At 42.5% G+C, this 17,639-nt stretch overlaps 2 protein-coding genes across 2 annotated transcripts; one reads left to right on the top strand and one right to left on the bottom strand.

Annotated features, from left to right (window-relative positions):
- Positions 1-79: 79 nt before the first annotated feature.
- LOC147204927 (progonadoliberin-1-like) lies at positions 80-726 on the top strand. The gene is made up of 3 exons (XM_086110575.1): positions 80-211; positions 306-404; positions 676-726. The coding sequence occupies exons 1-3, from the start codon at positions 80-82 to the stop codon at positions 724-726; spliced, it is 282 nt and encodes a 93-aa protein (XP_085966701.1).
- An 11,055-nt stretch (positions 727-11,781) lies between these two features.
- npy8br (neuropeptide Y receptor Y8b) lies at positions 11,782-17,129 on the bottom strand. The gene is made up of 2 exons (XM_086110565.1): positions 16,908-17,129; positions 11,782-14,007 (listed from the first exon to the last, which is right to left on the bottom strand). The coding sequence occupies exon 2, from the start codon at positions 13,881-13,883 to the stop codon at positions 12,780-12,782; it is 1,104 nt and encodes a 367-aa protein (XP_085966691.1). The 5' UTR covers positions 13,884-14,007; positions 16,908-17,129; the 3' UTR covers positions 11,782-12,779.
- Between the last annotated feature and the right edge of the window lie 510 nt (positions 17,130-17,639).

Raw genomic sequence — 17,639 nt, 5'->3', positions numbered from 1 at the left:
TTCCACTTAGGACAACAGACAACTGAAAGCAACTTGCCTCTTAGTGTATGGACAACCTTACTTTGTGCAGAGTATAGCGATGAAGTTCTGTGTGCTGTGGCTGCTGATTTTGGCAACATCGGTGGAAGTGATCTGTCAGCACTGGTCTTATGGACTGAACCCTGGAGGGAAAAGAGAGCTGCACCCTTTCAACCAGCAAACCAATGTACCGGTAAACATCCACTATTCCTCTCCACTCCATTCATTCATTCATTCGTTCAATCTATGCCCCTACATCAGATCAATGTGTGTTTTTTCCTCCACAGGTGGTTGGTGGCTTTCAACATCTGGGCAAGCCTTGCAGAGTCCTGGCATGTGGAGACTTGTCACCTTTTGCCAAACTTTGCAGGATGAAAGAATTTCATGTAAGTTCTGCATTTGATGTCTAAATGCTGAATAGACACATGATAATAATAGCTGGAACTTGTCTCGTGCATTTCTGGGACCCAAGGGGACTTTACATCAACTTTAGGGCAATGATAAATATGTGTGTGTATGTGTGCGTGTGACTGTGTGTGTGTGTGTGTGTGTGTGTGTGTGTGTATATACAAAGCTAAAATATTTTTTTTTCTGTATTGTTGATTTTAGTTTTTTAAATCATAACAACACTCACCCCCCCCTTTTTTTTCCTTTTAGGGAAATACTGCTGGTAGACAATCTGGACAAAGAACATTTAAAACAAAATAATGTGGTTGTACAATAAACGATCTGCATTACTCCTTGTCTTGTGATTTTTGTGTATGTCTTTCACTGTGTCCAGGGTGTAAAAATGTCAGTTATTAAAATGTATAAAATAGGGAGAGAGGATGTCGGGTTGGGTGGGAACCAAGATTTTCGTGATATGATGCACAAATAAACCCTTCATGCCCACCTTTCAGATATCGATCCTCATCTCTCATCTATCTTCCTTTATTCTTCCTCTGTGCACCACATCCATTCATCTTGTCTGATTTCCTTCCTTAATCTCTCCATCGCTTCACTCTCCTCGTTGTTTATCTCCATTCTAATCTCATCATCTTTTCTTACCATTCTACTTTGTTTTACCAGTCTGATTGTATCTGTCCCACTTCTCTTCAATCTTGCTTATTTTTTTTTCTATGATACCATTACTCACCATTGTATTTAAAGTTGATTTGTCTTTCCAAAAAATAAAAAATCTTATTCATTCCATCTTCTCCCATCATCTCTCTCCATCTCAGCCCACCCACTCCCTACTGTGCACCATGCTCGCAAGATGAATGAGCAAGTTAAAGCAGGAGGTGAGGCCTTCATTCCACCCTTTGTCATTTCAATTCCTCATCTTCTCCTCTTTTATCATGCACTAATCCTCTGTTATATTCCCTCTGTAGTTCTTTGTATCCAATATGAATGTAAAATGTTGAGCCTAACCTTTTGTATCCTTTCCTCTGCCTTTCTTATACACTTGAAGACTAGAATGCTCTTCCTTGGTTACAAAAAACGTTTCAGGTTGTATTTTAACATAAATATGTTTGTCTTGTTAAACCACGACATTCAGTAAATACTGTACAGTACAGTAAAGTACGATACTGTATTACATCCAACACATTCGACATAATTTCGCGTTCCACCACTAAATGGCGCTAGAAAACTTCTCAAAGTTCATTTTCTATGCAGTTTGGGATCCTGTTTGGGGTCGCATGGAGTGGGAGCCAACTCTTGTGACATTTGGCAAAAGGCAGGTTACACCTTAGATTGGTCTCCAATTCAAGAGAAGGGTATAGAGATACAGTAGATATCCATTCAAGTTTGCATTCACACCATCTCAAAGTGTGAACCGAACCCACGCACCGCGCTCCAATTTAGACGAATGCATTATTAGCTTTTCTCTCAGTAACGACTTGAAGTTCAATGTTGTTTTGCCCAACGTGACGTTGCTTTTATCAGTTAAAAAAAATAATCAACAGTATACTGTAGATATGCATGTAATGTATGTATGTGAAAGATAATTATTTCCCACCGTGCCTGACGGAAATACTACATGAAAATAATCAAATTGAAAACAAGGCAACAGATGAGATTCCACTGAACATCATATCTAAAAATAGACGGGGGAAAACACATTTTTAACAAGCCACATTTTTTCCCGAGAGGAGCATAGACTTTTTTTTCCCCAGACCATTTTTTTCTCCATTTTTCAATCCGCTTATCCTCACAAGGGGGGTGCTGGAGACTATCCCAGCTGTCTTCGGCAGTAGGCGGGGGACACCCTGAACTGGTTGCCAGCCAATTGCAGGGCACACATCCGCGCTCAAACTCACGTCTAGGGACAATTTTGAGTGTTCAATCAGTCTGCCATGCATTTTTTTGGAATGTGGGAGGAAACCGGAGTACCCGGAGAAAACCCACGCAGGCCCGGGGTGAACATGCAAACTCCACACAGGGAGGCTGGAGCCAGAATTGAACCCGGTACCTCTGCACTTTGAGGTCAACGCGCTAATCACTGGTCCACCGGGCCGCCACTTCAGATCACCAGTAAAACTTTAACCATGTCAGTTGAGATTACGCCAATCAACAGTTTTGGCTACTGTTTAGTGTAGCGCAAACAGACCTGCGTGACGTCTTCACACAAAAATAGCGTCACGAGTAAAGGTCGATTGTCCCATACCTCATATAGATTTTGTAGTATCTGCTCATATTTGAGCTTCACAGTCAGGAACGATCACTCACTCACAAAGTAGTGATTTGGTTCATTCCCTTGTTTTTGTTTTCCAACCTGTGGAAGAATTTGTCCTGGTTTATGTTTGCAGCTTTCTGGCCCGACTTGTTTGACCCCACGTGCCATAATCTCACTTGGCTAATGTCGCAAGCCTGAGAAACCAACCCAAAGCTAATTGAACTCGAACTAAATGTTGTGTACGTTGATTATTAATGTATGTAACTTCAACAAATTTCGCACGATGCATATACTGGTGTGGCGGACAAAGTCTAATTTCACCGTTTACCGGCATCAATTTGGAATGAGGGCCAGAAGACAGAACACTTCTCAGGGACAAGATGGAGATCGTGGCTTTCGCGAATAAGAAGAGCTGTTTTCACTCCATATGTCCGTGTTTGTTCTGAACACTTCATTTAAAGTACCGCTAAGCTTTAATGCCCTGGTTTCTTGCCTGACACTCTGCAACTCTGTCTCTCCAGTTAGTGCGGCCAGAGTGCGCTCTGTCACTCCCAGAGTGCAGTGCACTGAATTCCGGTAACTAAACAGCACATTCTAACTACGCGCCGAGTTTCCAAACGATCCGGAGTGCAGCAAATCGAGCTGAGAGTGCAGTTCCGAATGCACTCTTTGGCGTTCTGCCTATCAAAATGTTGTGGAGGGATCGTATGGGAGCCGCTTTGCCATTGGGCCGTGTCTTTTCAGTGTGCAGAGGTAGTTTTTCCACTGTCAAATTTAGAGCCCTCATTTTAGCATATATAGGGATATTGTAAAATTGACAACATATCATACATTGGTGTACTACAGAAAAAAAGGAATGAAAACAAGCATGAGTCGCTCTACCTTTTCCATTGGCAGCCTAGTTTATCCTCCTGATCAGGACATCTGAAATGGCAAATAAAAAAATACCAATGACGTAATCGGCAACTATTCATATCCTGCTGTCCATCTGTGCTCTTATCTGTAATGGAAAGTGATTCTAGTTTAAGTGATGTGCTGCTAATAAGCAAACACACCGGGCAGAAAATCACTTGCTTCTTTGTAGTTGATCTGATTATTCTACATGCACTGCTTATCGCTCTTGTCCAAACTTAACCAAAACCAGAAAAGACTCAACCGTATCATCTGCAACGAATATGACGTCATAGCGTTATGTGCAAGGAGCCCTTTTCGGGTGTTTCAATGTTTTTCATGCAATTGCAGTTACTTTCACTGAACATACAGTACATCTGACAAAACATCCACTCTGCATTTTCGTGGAAGCTATTTGGCACACAGTACATTAAAGGTTAAATATGCACAGTATGACATAAAATATTCAGTCATTTGTGAATGATGTCAATGAGAGAAATGTATTAAAGTCGAGCAGGCAAACTTGGGTGATGAAAAAATATCTAGGACAAGGACTCTTGTTTGATTTTGTAACAACACTCGAATACCTGTTGGAGAGAGGCGCTGCACTAGATTCTTTCTAATTAGAGTCACCGAAATCAGTGAAGACATGAGCGGCTGAAGGAGACGACCAAATCATACATACATACATACAAATCTGCTTCTTGTAATGTGAAACACTGAAAACATGCCCAAATCACATTTCCATGATGAAAGACCTGGAAAACATACTTAATTTAGGAAATTGTGCTTTATTCAGGTAGAAAGTCTGGATGAAAAAGCAATGGCCATATTGTGCTGTATTTATTTTTTAAATACGGAACAGTGAATCCATGCGCATAAATACACTTTTCTCTCCTTATCCGTGTGTCTGTCGGACACACCAACCTTACTTTGTCATTAAAACATCTTATAGGGTGAAGCCTGGTGTTGCAAGTGCAGGTACGACTGTGCGGTGTAACATGACGCAATACCATCATTTCAAAATACCAGTACTTCGGGGCTAAAACAAAACAGAACAAAAAAAAAAACCTCTCTGTAAGGCGGCGCACCCATCCAAGACGCACAAATAAAAGAATAAAGGGCAGAAGTGTCGGAGCTGTTATCTATAATGGCAAAGCGGCATATGGGGTATGTGTTAGGCCTCATTTATTATAGACGCTTCCCAGACCGGGCCATTACAACAGTATGCAATTAAATTGATCAAGCATCAGATTAAATCCTTCCCGTAACACAGCCCTCCGACTTAAACTAGCAATTTGCTTTTCATATACTGTGTACACACGCACACACATTATATATATATCAAGTGAATTCGTATCCTACTATCCATTTTCTAATCCGCTTATCCTCACAAGGGTCGTGGGCGTGGTGGAGGAGCCTTTCCCAGCAGTCTTTGAGCTGTAGGCGGGGGACACCCTGAACCAGTTGCCAGCCAATCGCTGGGCACATTGAGACAACCAACCATTGTTGTCAGATTGTTACAGCAACAGCTGTGGTCAAAGTGCTATATGAATAAAGATGTATTGAATGGGTATACAGGCAAAGTCAAAATTGGGGTCTCATCACAACACCGGTAAAGCCTGCCAAATTCTTTATTGACCCGTGAACAAAATCGGAGCACTTCTTTTGATCTCTGTTGCTGAGTCTGCTAGAAATGATTTCATCTGTTTATTTATGTCTTTTTTTTTTAAATAAATTATAATTTTGTCATTGGAAGATTTTGAATAGAACAGGCCACTGCCTTCACCACTGAAGATGATTCAGTTCTTTTGCCTTCACAAACCCAATAAAGCATACTTTTCTGTTTCTGAAAACAAGAGGCAGCAAGACCTACAAACAAGCAGCAAATGACAGTGGCTGCAGTAAAGGCCGCCAGAGAGGAATCATTTCAAACTAACTAAACGTCTACCCTTAAATATATTTATTCATTGAGTTTAATATTCTATTCATTGTGTGAGATGTATAAATGCTAAATTTTGGTCTATAGTGGACCTTCACTAACTTTAAGGGGGTTATCAATTAGTTACATATAAAAACACCTGCCGACCTGCTGGACCAGCGGTTAGCGCGTCGACCTCACAGTGCAGAGGAACAGGGTTCATTTCCAGCTCTGGCCTCCCTGTGTGGCGTTTGCATGTTCTCCCCGGGCCTGCGTGCGTTTTCTCCGGGTACTCCGGTTTCCTCCCACATTCCAAAAACATGCATGGCAGACTGATTGAACACTCTAAATTGTCCCTAGGTGTGAGTGTGAGTGCGGATGGTTGTTCGTCTCTGTGTGCCCCGTGATTGTCTGGCAACCGGTTCAGGGTGTCCCCCGCCTACTGCCCGATGATAGCTGAGATAGGCTCCAGCACCGCCCGCGACCCTTGTGAGGATAAGCGGATCGGAAAATGGATGGATGGATATAAAAACACCTCAGCCGTCTTGTTTATTTAAATAAAAGTCCTCATTTATTTACATTTGCTTCATTGTTATCCTAACATCAAGGCTGCCAATAAAAACAGCCCTTGGCTCAAACGTCCCCTTACCAACAATCGTGGAGCTTACTAAAACATGCAAACACTGAAGCACGACTTTGCCTGGGACCAGTAACTTGCTGAAGTCTCTGCTGGTTGCTTAGCAACTGGTTGTCATGGCACAGCCTGGCAAATGGCAAGTTGTCGGCTTTTAGTCAGTCAGTTCAAAACAAATGTGATATCATGTAATGGATTTACAAGTGAGCTGAAGAGGTGCCCTCAGCGAGATTATGTTTGTCCCCATTTTAAGATAAGCCAACAGGCTTTTGGCTCCAGTCAGACTTGCACCCACAGGCGTGGCAGCAATGGCAACTGGTCAATAGAGTGTCATATGGCTCCGTCTCACCACAGACCAAAAAGATATGGAAAAACTGAAATAAAATCTAAAATATATATGATGAGCAGGATAAATGATAGATATGTAATTAATGATGAGAAAAGATTTGAGACTGTTTCCAGTCTGGGGTGCAAAAATCTTAACCATATAAGTCCCTCTTTGGAAACTGACATCTTGTAACCTTTTCACCACCACCTTTCAATGGAAAATGTCATTGGAACAAGGCAAGAAGTATAATGACCTCTTTTCAAAAATAGGAAAAGACAGCACTGTTTAAAAAATAAATTTGACTCCACTTTTCCAAACCAGTTATTGCGCGACAGCAAACATTGCTGACGTCAGTTCCAAGCATGAAACTCTCGCATTTCCGTGTAGAGTTGGTAAACTTTGTCGGTGACCTGTTGCTTTATTGCTGCCATAAAGGATTCCTTTCCTTTATGAAGCTCGGTCAGTAGTAACCGACACGATGCTTAGCCTAGGTGATGGTTTAAAAGGTTGAATCTCATTTCACTCAGATAAGAATGGAATGTTTTGAAGCAAAAAACAGGATCAGAAAAGGCCAATATTCTCTTGGTAGGAGTGTTACAGCGTAGTAGATCCTCTTCAATACAAGAGAGAGGAGCAAATTGGTTTATTTTCTTTAGAATTAAACACTTTACTCATGTCACTTGATTTTTACTCCACTCAGTCCCGTAACCAACACATATGGAAATATTCCACAAATAAATAAAATGTATAAAAAAAACCTAATAAAAAAATCATATAGTCCACAGGTAGTTGCATCATGGCAGACCCTCTGCAGGCCATGGGAAAGCCAAAAATAAATCAATTCATTTCTTTTTCTGTGAACTTGATGGCATTGCAATTGTTGGGTGGGCTCCAAAAACAGTGGATGGATGATTTCTGGCTGGATTTTTCAAATCCCTGTAACGAGTTTAGTGTTAGTGTTAACACACTACGAGCATAAATGCCATGTGCCTACATCATCCATCCATCCATTATCTGCGCCGCTAATGTTGATTTTTCGCAATCATTTTGTTACCCTTGAACAGTAATTGAACAAATAAACAGTAGACTGATTTCAAAACTAGAAATCCATAAATTTTTTGTGTACAAGTAATAATACAATGTGATTATTAAACAGGCGGCCCGGTAGTCCAGTGGTTAGCGCGTCAACTTCACAGTGCAGAGGTATCGGGTTCGATTCCAGCTCCGGCCTCCCTGTGTGGAGTTTGCATGTTCTCTCCGGGACTGCGTGGGTTTTCTCCGGGTACTCCGGTTTCCTCCCACATTCCAAAAACATGCATGGCAGGCTGATTGAACATTCTAAATTGTCCCTAGGTGTGAGTGTGAGCGCGGATGGTTGTTAGTCTCTGTGTGCCCTGCGATTGGCTGGCAACCGGTTCAGGGTGTCGCCCGCCTACTGCCTGAATACAGCTGGGATAGGCTCCAGCAGCTTCCGCTTGTGAGGGTAAACGGATCGGAAAATGGATGGATGGATGATTAAACATTTATTCGGTTTCACTGTCGTAATGGTCCTCCGAGGCAAGATGTAACTCCAAAGTGGCCTGTGGCAAAAATGAGTTCAACACTATAAATCAGTATCGTGTTCCATTAAGCTACCATGCATGTTTTTGGAATGTGGGTGGAAACTGTAGTACCCAGAGAAAACCCACACAGGCACAGGAAGATATTGCAAACATGCTACTGGTTAGAAGCTCACCGTGCCACACTGGCTATATCATGTATTTTCTAATTCTAGTGCCATTACTAAAATGAGATGTTGCAACCAAGCCACGACATACAAAAGTCATAATTTAGAGAGCGCTTTTATCCGCACGAAAATGTGTTGAGCAGAAAAGTGAAGTCAAAGTTAAACTCCCACGATGCAGGCCTTCAGCACAGCCGGTATCGCTGTGTGTAAATCAAGAAGTCAGCGATACCTTCATTAAAGCATAATGAAGTGTCTACAGAGAATTGATTGTGAGGTTTTTTTCCCTCTGAGCAAGTGAGCTGGGTACAGATATTTTCCTCATGACTACTGAAATTTGTTTAGTAGCATGCCTTTCAATAATGCTGCTCCTCCAAGTAATGCACCACTATTACTGCTGTTGCTAATAACATTTTTCAGGTCCAGCGGTTGGCACATCTGCCTCACAGTCAAGAGGTCTTGCCTTCGAATCTTGGCCCCAGCCCGCCTATGTGGCGTTTGCATGTTCTCCCTGCACATATGGGGGTTTTCTCCAGACACTCCAGCTTTCCAACTTTAAAAAAAAAAAAAAAAAGTAAATTGTCCGTAGGCGTGAGCATGATTGCTAAATTTTCGACATGTGCTCTGTGATTGACTGGCAACCACTCTGGTTTACCTGTGACCCAAATGAAGGCAAAGCGGTATAGACAATAGGTGAAGGGCTGATAAATATTGTTTTAAAAAATCTTTTAGATCACTCAAAGACACTGTACATGAATTTAAATAAGTCCAATGTTTCGTGGAAATTGAATGAGAACCAATGTAAAGGGGGGCGGGGGGGGGGGGGGCAACAACTTGGGAGTACCTGTGCAGAGCCAAAAGAGAGGATAAACAAATGGGACATAGGAAAAGCCTTGGTAAACCTTAAACATCAGAAGGCTGGAATGTGAAAGTGTTTCATTGAATGAAATGAGACTTAAATATGATTTATACCAGTGCACTGGTGAACTACATTTGAGATTCTAAAAGGTATGTTAATACAACAAGAGATTGTGTCAAGGATTGCACTCACCTTTAGGTGGATGAGAATCGTTACTTGTTCAGACTCATATGTCAACAGGAAGAGAACTCGACAAGACACGAGTTGTTTTTCTCTTCAATCATCAGGGAGCTTGTGCCACGGTTCGAAAACGTACCGAATAATGTTTTTGGATCCCAGAATGGTAGACACCAGACAAACTCCGTAACAGGAATATTCACACAAAAAGCACCGACAAACAGAAATCGCTGGTCAAATAATGACCAGGGAAAGACAAAATACTGTAACCAAAAAAGGCAAGGAAGAAATTAACCCGAGACTACCAAACGAAATGCCAAGAACCCAATTCCCGTGAAGCAAGAACAAATAACGAAAACTAAGACTATACTTACGAAAACACAGAACCAGAACAAACACGACAAGAGCGAACGGTCTAGAAAAATGATCGCTTGAGCAACAGCTTTAGCAAGGTCAACAATACGCCTACTGACCTGCTAACCTGCTCAAAGTTTGTTGGTCGTTAAATACATGGCTCCCTAATGACAAGATTGGCAGCATGTGTGCACACAGCAGATTGGGCTCCAGTCTGCCACCTGCTGGGTAAAATAAGAACAGGAACATAACAGCATGAAGCTGCATGTGTGTCTTGGTTCAAAACACAACAACATTTGTTGATGTTAAAATACAAAAATGCCGTGATCTTAATGCTGTGATCTTAAGACTATTGCTTTCAGGAGAATATCCCAAAATGAAATGCAGGGAGCCAAGATGAAAATCTTTTCTGGAATAACCCTACAGATTGGAAGTGTCAGATCCTGTGAACTCATTAAATCTCCAGTGTTTCATTGCACCATAATGACCCAAGAATCCCTCATCCCCCCTCAGCATTGACGAGTATAATAACGTGAGACAGCGTTGTATAAATTGTTTCTGGACTACGTCTGCCTTTGGGCCCCTTCATCCTGCCTCTGGTGGCAAAAGAGGTCAGTAAATGTCATTGCGGGACAAGGTGGAGGATGCATGCAGTCAATTAGGTTGACAAAGCCTTCAGAGAGCTAATTTAAGACACTGCCCAGGGAAAACATTGTGAGAAGCACTTTAAGCAGAGGTTATAAAGATCCTGCACAGAGTAACATTGTCACTAAAAACACATGTAGCTTGATGGCGTCATATTCAGAGTTGGGAAGCATCATCATTTTAGACTCATTGGCCATAACCATGCATAGACTGCAATCTAATGTGATCCAATATAAGAACTATATAAAAATTCAGATTTATAAAGAAAATAATGCTACAATTCTGCTAAGTTATTTTAACAATGATGAATAATGGAGGGCGGCCCGGTAGTCCAGTGGTTAGCACGTCGGCTTCACAGTGCAGAGGTACCGGGTTCGATTCCAGCTCCGGCCTCCCTGTGTGGAGTTTGCATGTTCTCCCCGGGCCTGCGTGGGTTTTCTCCGGGTGCTCCGGTTTCCTCCCACATTCCAAAAACATGCATGTCAGGCTGATTGGACGCTCTAAATTGTCCCTAGGTGTGAGTGTGGGCATGGATGGTTGTTCGTCTCTGTGTGCCCTGCGATTGGCTGGCAACTGATTCAGGGTGTCCCCCGCCTACTGCCCGGAGCTGGCTGGGATAGGCTCCAGCACCCCCCGCGACCCTAGTGAGGATCAAGCGGTTCGGAAAATGGATGGATGGATGAATAATGGAACTGCATTGCACTAAGAAGTGTTTGGAATGATTTTGCCATGTTATTTAGCGACATGAGGGGCATAATGTCAGGAATATCTCTCAGTATGAATCAGGCCGTTTCTACAAAACGAAGTCATATCAATTACACCTCTGATAGTGTCCATCAAAACTGCTGTTTTCTTTGTGCTTTGTATAATTTTTTTTAAAATACAGTCCTCATATTAGATTGCATTGTGCAGGTGTACCTAACGTAGTGGCTGATGAGTATGTGTTGATAAGCGCTCCTCCAGCATGAATATTTAGCACAATTCCCACTGAGCTCTGAGTTGAGTGTTGTTTTTTTTCCCCCCTCCCCACACTATTTAACATCACAGGCAACAAACACTTTGATTTATTCTGCATCTACAAAGTAAAATGCCCCATATACATCCATTTTCTAATCCGCTTATCCTAACCAGTGGTTAGTGTGTCGACCTCACAGTGCAGAGTTCAATTGTACTATACTATACTTTGGCCTGAATTGCTCAATTGACTTTTTTTTTTACGGCACTCGATACGGCTCTGGCCTCCCTGTGCGTTTACATGTTCTCCCCGGGCCTGCGTGGGTTTTCTCCCGGTACTCCGGGTTCCTCCCGCATTCCAAAAACATGCATGGCAGGCACACACACACACACATTCTCTATTTCATACTACACATTGGAGCAAGTGGCTCAGTCTTAATCTCTGGGGACGGTGGAAAACACTCAGTCAGGGCTGACTGTGATAGTTTGCCTTTAATAGAAGACCAATCAGTTGATATAAACTGAGTTTTAAATGAGATCGAGAAAAAATGCAACAAAAAAGAAAGAGCACGAACATGGTCATTTAAATTATTATTGTGAAATTACAAATAAATACATCACTTAAGATAAAAATAAATGTTTTAATTCAATCCACATACCAAAGTGAGTAACACGTTTCCTGCTTTGCTACACAATGCTTTTTATTGCCAACCACACAAGAGACTGAAAGTTTCACATATTTTATAGGCCAAACATTCATTGAGTAGGGTTATATACAATTTAGGAATTATACTTTGGCCTGAATTGCTCAATTGACTTTTTTTCCTTTTTTTTTTTTTACGGCCCTTGATATATTGTTCCAGGGCACAATGCATTAGCAAACCTACCCCCATTTGCGCACAATATATTGATGCAAACATCCTTGTGGACAACATGGAGAATGTCTCAGCTCAACAGGTTTATTATACTGTTGGTGAGTTAGTTAAAAAAAGAAACACATGAACACAATGCACATAAATGCCCGGAGTCACAGCAAAATGTTCTTCCCTTCAATTGTGCACAAGGCTGCTCCGTCAATAATCATTAACACAACACGGGTCACACTCCATTTTATGGTCATCAATGCTGTCAGCATTTGCCAGACACCCACCTTGTCCTTGTCACTTCATTCAAAGTTTCCAATGCACAGAATCACGGTTTGCAAAGCAAGCTGCAAATATTTAAATACAATGACTTCAGCATGAAAAGATACCATCAAAGGTGCAGCCTTTTTTTTAGATAGCTATCATAAATATTTTATGGTCCCACAGCACTATACAGAGTGCAAATGCACAAAGTTCTTATGTGAAGTGTGTCTTGTAGTCATCCTTTATTACTGCAAACCTTTCCAACCTTTGTCCTGTCATTTTGTCACATCCTTTTAGTCAGGCACCATAACAATTAGAGGGCACCAGTCAGGCCGTGACTTTAGTTTCCTCTGGTCAGTTATTGTCAGATTCTCTGAAAATGTCAACCATGCTTTTGCATTGAATAAAACAAAAAGCCTTCGAGGAATAAAATCAAGAGAGCAGAGGAGGGGGCCGGTTTGGTTGCTTCCTTTTTCACCGAAAAGCTTCGCTTTAAGTATTGATGCTGTTGGAGCCATTGCTCAGCACCGACCCCTTGGTGACCTCTGTGCTCACAGTGGAGAGCGGCACACTCTCATACCGCTCTGCAACGTCCCAGCAGCGACAATGCAACAGGGTGGACTTCAGCTGCTTCTGGAAGTTGTTGTTGAGGAACCCATAGATGACCGGATTGATACAGGTGGAGGCCATGGCGATGAGATGGCAGAAGGAAAAAATGATGTCATGGCCACAGGATGGAATGGCCTCGTGGTTCCAATCAAACACGGTGTTGAAGATGTTGAGAGGGAGCCAGGAGAGGGCAAAGGCCACCACGATGGAGGTTAACAAGACATTGATCCTCGTGGCACCTTTGTTGTTCTTTTGCTTGGTGTTTCTTCCACGTTCCACCATGTCCTTCCTCCTCCGCAGCCGCAGATAGATGTGCAAGTAGCATAGCATGATGAAGGAAAGAGGCAGGAAGTACTGGAAGATGAGCAAAGAGGTGGTGTAGGCCTGGCGCGCTTGAACTGAAGGCCACCGCTCCATACAAACAGGTTGGTCGATGACTTGGAAGGGGCCGGTGAGGTTCTGGAAAGGCAATGTGAGGATGCTGTACTTGACGAAAGGCACAGAGATTAAACAGGCTGTGATCCAGATGAGAGCCACCGCCAAGTAGGACTGCCTTGCCATCGGCTTCCATCCAGTGGGGTGGACAATGAGCTGATAGCGCTCCATGGCGATGAGGACAATGGAGAAGATGGACACCGTGACTGATATACACTGGACGAAGGGCGTGAGCTTGCACAGAGCCTCCCCGAGGATCCAGCGGTCCATCAGCGTGTACAGGATGGTGACCGGCAGGCATACGACGCACATCAGGATGTCGGAGAAGGACAAATTGGCAATGAGGATGTTGGTGACATTGCGCATCTCCTTGTGCCTGGCAATAACAAGCACCAGGCACGAGTTGCCGACGAGTCCCACTGCCAGAACGGCGCTGTACGCTACGATGAGGAAGGTGGTGCCGCTCAACGAGAGCGAGCAGTCCTCTGTGAAATCCCACGGAATCTCTTTCCACAAAGCTTGGTTGGCGTTGATGTTCGGCTGTAGCTCCATCGTATTGGGTTCACTTGAAATGCGGAGGGGGTGTTGAGTCAAATGTTTTGCAATTATTTTATGAATAATGTTGGCAGCCCCTAGAGCCTTTAGTTATTTTTCTCTGTGCAGTTTTCTTCATTTTCTGCCAGGAAATAAGAAAAGTTCTCATCATTAAATAGGACTTGTCTCTTGAGATATTAAAATATCATGCACCCTGCTGAGAATGATAGATTCAGAATACCGTATTGGCCCGAATAAAAGATGGTGTTTTTTGCATTGAAATAAGACTGAAAAAGTGGGGGTCGTCTTATATTCGGGGTCTAGACATTATACCCATTCACGACATTAGATGGCGCCAGATATCACTGAAGCGAATGCTGAACTTGACTCCCCAGGCCATAGTGAACCCCTGTCACGAAGAATAAAAATAAAAATAGTGGTAGCACGAAGAAGAAAAATAAACATAGCGGTAAGAAAGAAAAGAGAAGAAAATAACAGAAGAGATAACAGAAAATGGAGAGACGTAGCAACAATCTGGAGAAAAGTGGGTCGAAGATCGGCCAGGTTAACCGGCAGCTGAGGAGAAGTTATGATGTCATTTACATTTCCAAAACCAGAAGCCATTCATTTACGAATATGATTGCACTTTACTTTTCATATTTAAATGTTCAGATATTAAGATTTGAATGAGGCAAAATAACATGCTTTTCCTCTCAAATATATTGTTATAATCATTTGTTTCAGATGTACTGTAATTATTTTCTGTACAAAAATTAATTTGGTGTTCAAAAAGTCTTTTTTCAAACTTGAGTTTTGAAAAAGAGGGGCCCATCTTATAATCAGGGTCGACTTATATTCAGGCCAATGCGGTAGCTTGTTTTCATTGGCACATATTGATATAGGTGGAGGCGCGGCTCACTGGGAGAGTGTTGTTTCGATCCCCGGCCATTGTGACCATGTCGAAGTGTCCTCGATCTCCAGATGCTGCGTCGTCAGTAAGTGAACGAGGTAACAGTGTAAAGCATTTTGAGTACCCAAGGTGGAAAAGCGCAGTATAAGTGACAGCTCATTTACCATTGACCACATGTGGAATGTCACTCATTCAGCAGATTTGTCTTCATCGCTATCCTGCCTGTCTGGCACATCGTCCAGTGAACTGTGCAGATCAAGACTTTATAGCGTCTTTAAAATAGCATGCGATTTCCGCCATAATGATGGTGATAATGACTACTCAGAGACAATCATCCTGTCTCACTGCTTCAATCTTCCCGAGTGGGAGAATGTGTTCAGTTTCTATCTTTGGAGGAACACGCCTTTGAAATGGCCATTGATACCATGCACTTATGTCATTTCCCTCATCACTCATTAGTTGATCATTTTAATAGTTTGCCATATGCAGAATGATAAAGGGCAGAATTGCAAAGCCATTCCGAGATCTCATCGCTGTTTCATAATGAATTGGGGAAGGTAAATAAAACTACGGTATCTGTAATCATGATAATTAGGGCTCTGCAAATAAAAACAGAGCCTTCTTTAATGTCATTAACATGCATGTTTGGCAAAATGGCTGCTGGGAGAACAGTCCATTACACAAACAAAAGGAGCACACAAAAAATTGTGTGCGAGTGTGTGCACGTGTGTGAGAGAGTGTGTATACATATTTATTTCAATGCTTTCTTTTGTCCACAGCTCACTTCCGCAAAAAGTGTGGGTTTCTCCAGCTATGCTAACAGAATGAAATCTACCTGAGATAGCAGATGTATTACCTTTCATTTAAAGAGCCCTTAATGCTGATAGCTGTCGACAGGTGGGACATGAATTGCTCGCGGCTATCTCTGCTATTGTAGTCATGTTTTGTCTGTGGTGATTACAAAGGAAGCTAGTGCAATGGTGTAGACTTGGGGTCCAAAAACAAAGCTGTTCCAGCTTTTTTCAATATTTAAACCAACCGTACAGCTCACCTTGACTAAACCTACTTATTTGTATTGAAAGAAAAACAAAATGGAATACAAATTATGCCGATATTTCGAGGCTATCACTTTTTTTTGCCATTGAAATTGGGTTATGTTATTTAGGTACATTGATTAAAGGCCTTATATATCGAAAAGAAATATCTGGATATGAAAGACATGTTTTTCTTGAGAGAAAGTAAAATATCCATGTTTGAAACAAATTCAGCAAATTATAGAGATTATATGGACATTTAGACACTATCTATCTAATCCAGAGAAAGTAAAATATACAGATTAATAAAGTATTAGGTTGTGATCTGTAAAGACACGTGCCAGAATAGTTACTTCAGTGGCATATAAAACATCCAATTGTTCACGCTCGTGCCATTTTGTAAATTTGATAACTTTTGATAAAAGGACATCCGTCATTTGAAGCAATCATGGCACCCACACAAAAAAAACAGCAACAGAAATGGGCACAGGTCTGGACTTGCTCATGCACAAATGGGAGACAGCAGTGGCGGAAGAGAAGCATGACAGGATGAAAGTGTGAAAGCGGCAATCTGCGTGCGCGCGAGAGCGGCTGCATGTTCTGCCCACCATCCCTTCTGTGGTGTGTCTGCATGCAGCTGAGCCTCGAGTTTTGGCTTTCGTGTGTGCGTGTGTGTGTGTGTGTGTGTGTGTGGGGGGGGGGGGGTATCTCGGGCAGGTGGAGGAGACTTCTCTGAACCCCAAGTGCGTTCAGGGCAGGGCGTACATGGGACAGCCGGCCCAATGTTTTCTCAAGCGAGCCACTTTGCTCAAAGCATCACTTAGTGCCGGCCGAGAAAGACCGAAGAAAACTGCAGTCCACTTGAAATAGTCTTTCAAGTAAATATTTCAACTGCAATGTTAACATCGGCGGCGGGGCTCAGATTTCTCAAAAATGCTGATTGTGAACCAATTCGGGGTTTTATCAGCGCTTGTTCATTGGAAAAAACAATATGCCTGGTCTACTTTTCACTCAACGAACAGTTAAACGTTGACTTGCGCTGTTTGTATAAATGTCAGTCATCGGTCAGTTCCTTCGAAATGAGCTTTAGTTTCTTACCGAGATGTAGCCTCTTTCTTGTGTTGACTCGGGAGTCGCTTTTCTTGGCGCCAGGTGAGCTCCAGTGACGGAGAGTTTGTGGCGGTGTCGAAGAAAAGGTAGGAGGAGGCGTCCTGCTGCTCGGGTCTTACGGCAGCACACATATTCCTTAAAGCGACCTCACTCACATCCTCCCGCTCAGACGACGATGTGATTGGGAACATGTTACATAATCAATTCCTCCGTGGCACACACTTGCATGCACGCGCAGCCACGCGCCCCCACACACACGCGTACGCGCACACACGTGTGGGGACATTGGATGATTACAAATGTGCGCACACAGTCTCCTTCCCCAATCTATGAAAATGTAGATCTCAGACCTTCACTCCACTGACAAAGCATTGTTTTTTGTTTTGTTTTGTTAAAAAAAAACACTTTACATGGACATGATTGTGTTGAAGTTGTATAGTCGAGCATTAGTGTTTATGTAATTTGCTAAATATAAATATGGTTTGATTCATGTCAAGCAGGGGGACGAGAACGAGCACCAAGGGGGCCTTCGTGCTCGGTGAAATTCTGTGTTGAGACCAGACACTCCCAATTTGTGGGGTTATTCCATGAAGAAAAAAAAAAGAATTTTTGCTTCCCATTTGTTATTCCGGGATCTTCTCCTGGAAGCAATGCTCTTCACATCACATGCAAGAACAGCGTTAAAATTGACAAGAGAGTATCTCAGTCTGTTATTTGATA

This window comes from Hippocampus guttulatus, chromosome 5, assembly GCF_054856545.1.
Source record: "Hippocampus guttulatus isolate MCC_2025c chromosome 5, RoL_Hgut_1.0, whole genome shotgun sequence".
In the NCBI taxonomy this organism is placed as follows: domain Eukaryota; kingdom Metazoa; phylum Chordata; class Actinopteri; order Syngnathiformes; family Syngnathidae; genus Hippocampus; species Hippocampus guttulatus.
The sequence above is the reverse complement of the archived record's forward strand: the minus strand, read 5'-3'. Positions and strand labels throughout refer to the sequence as shown.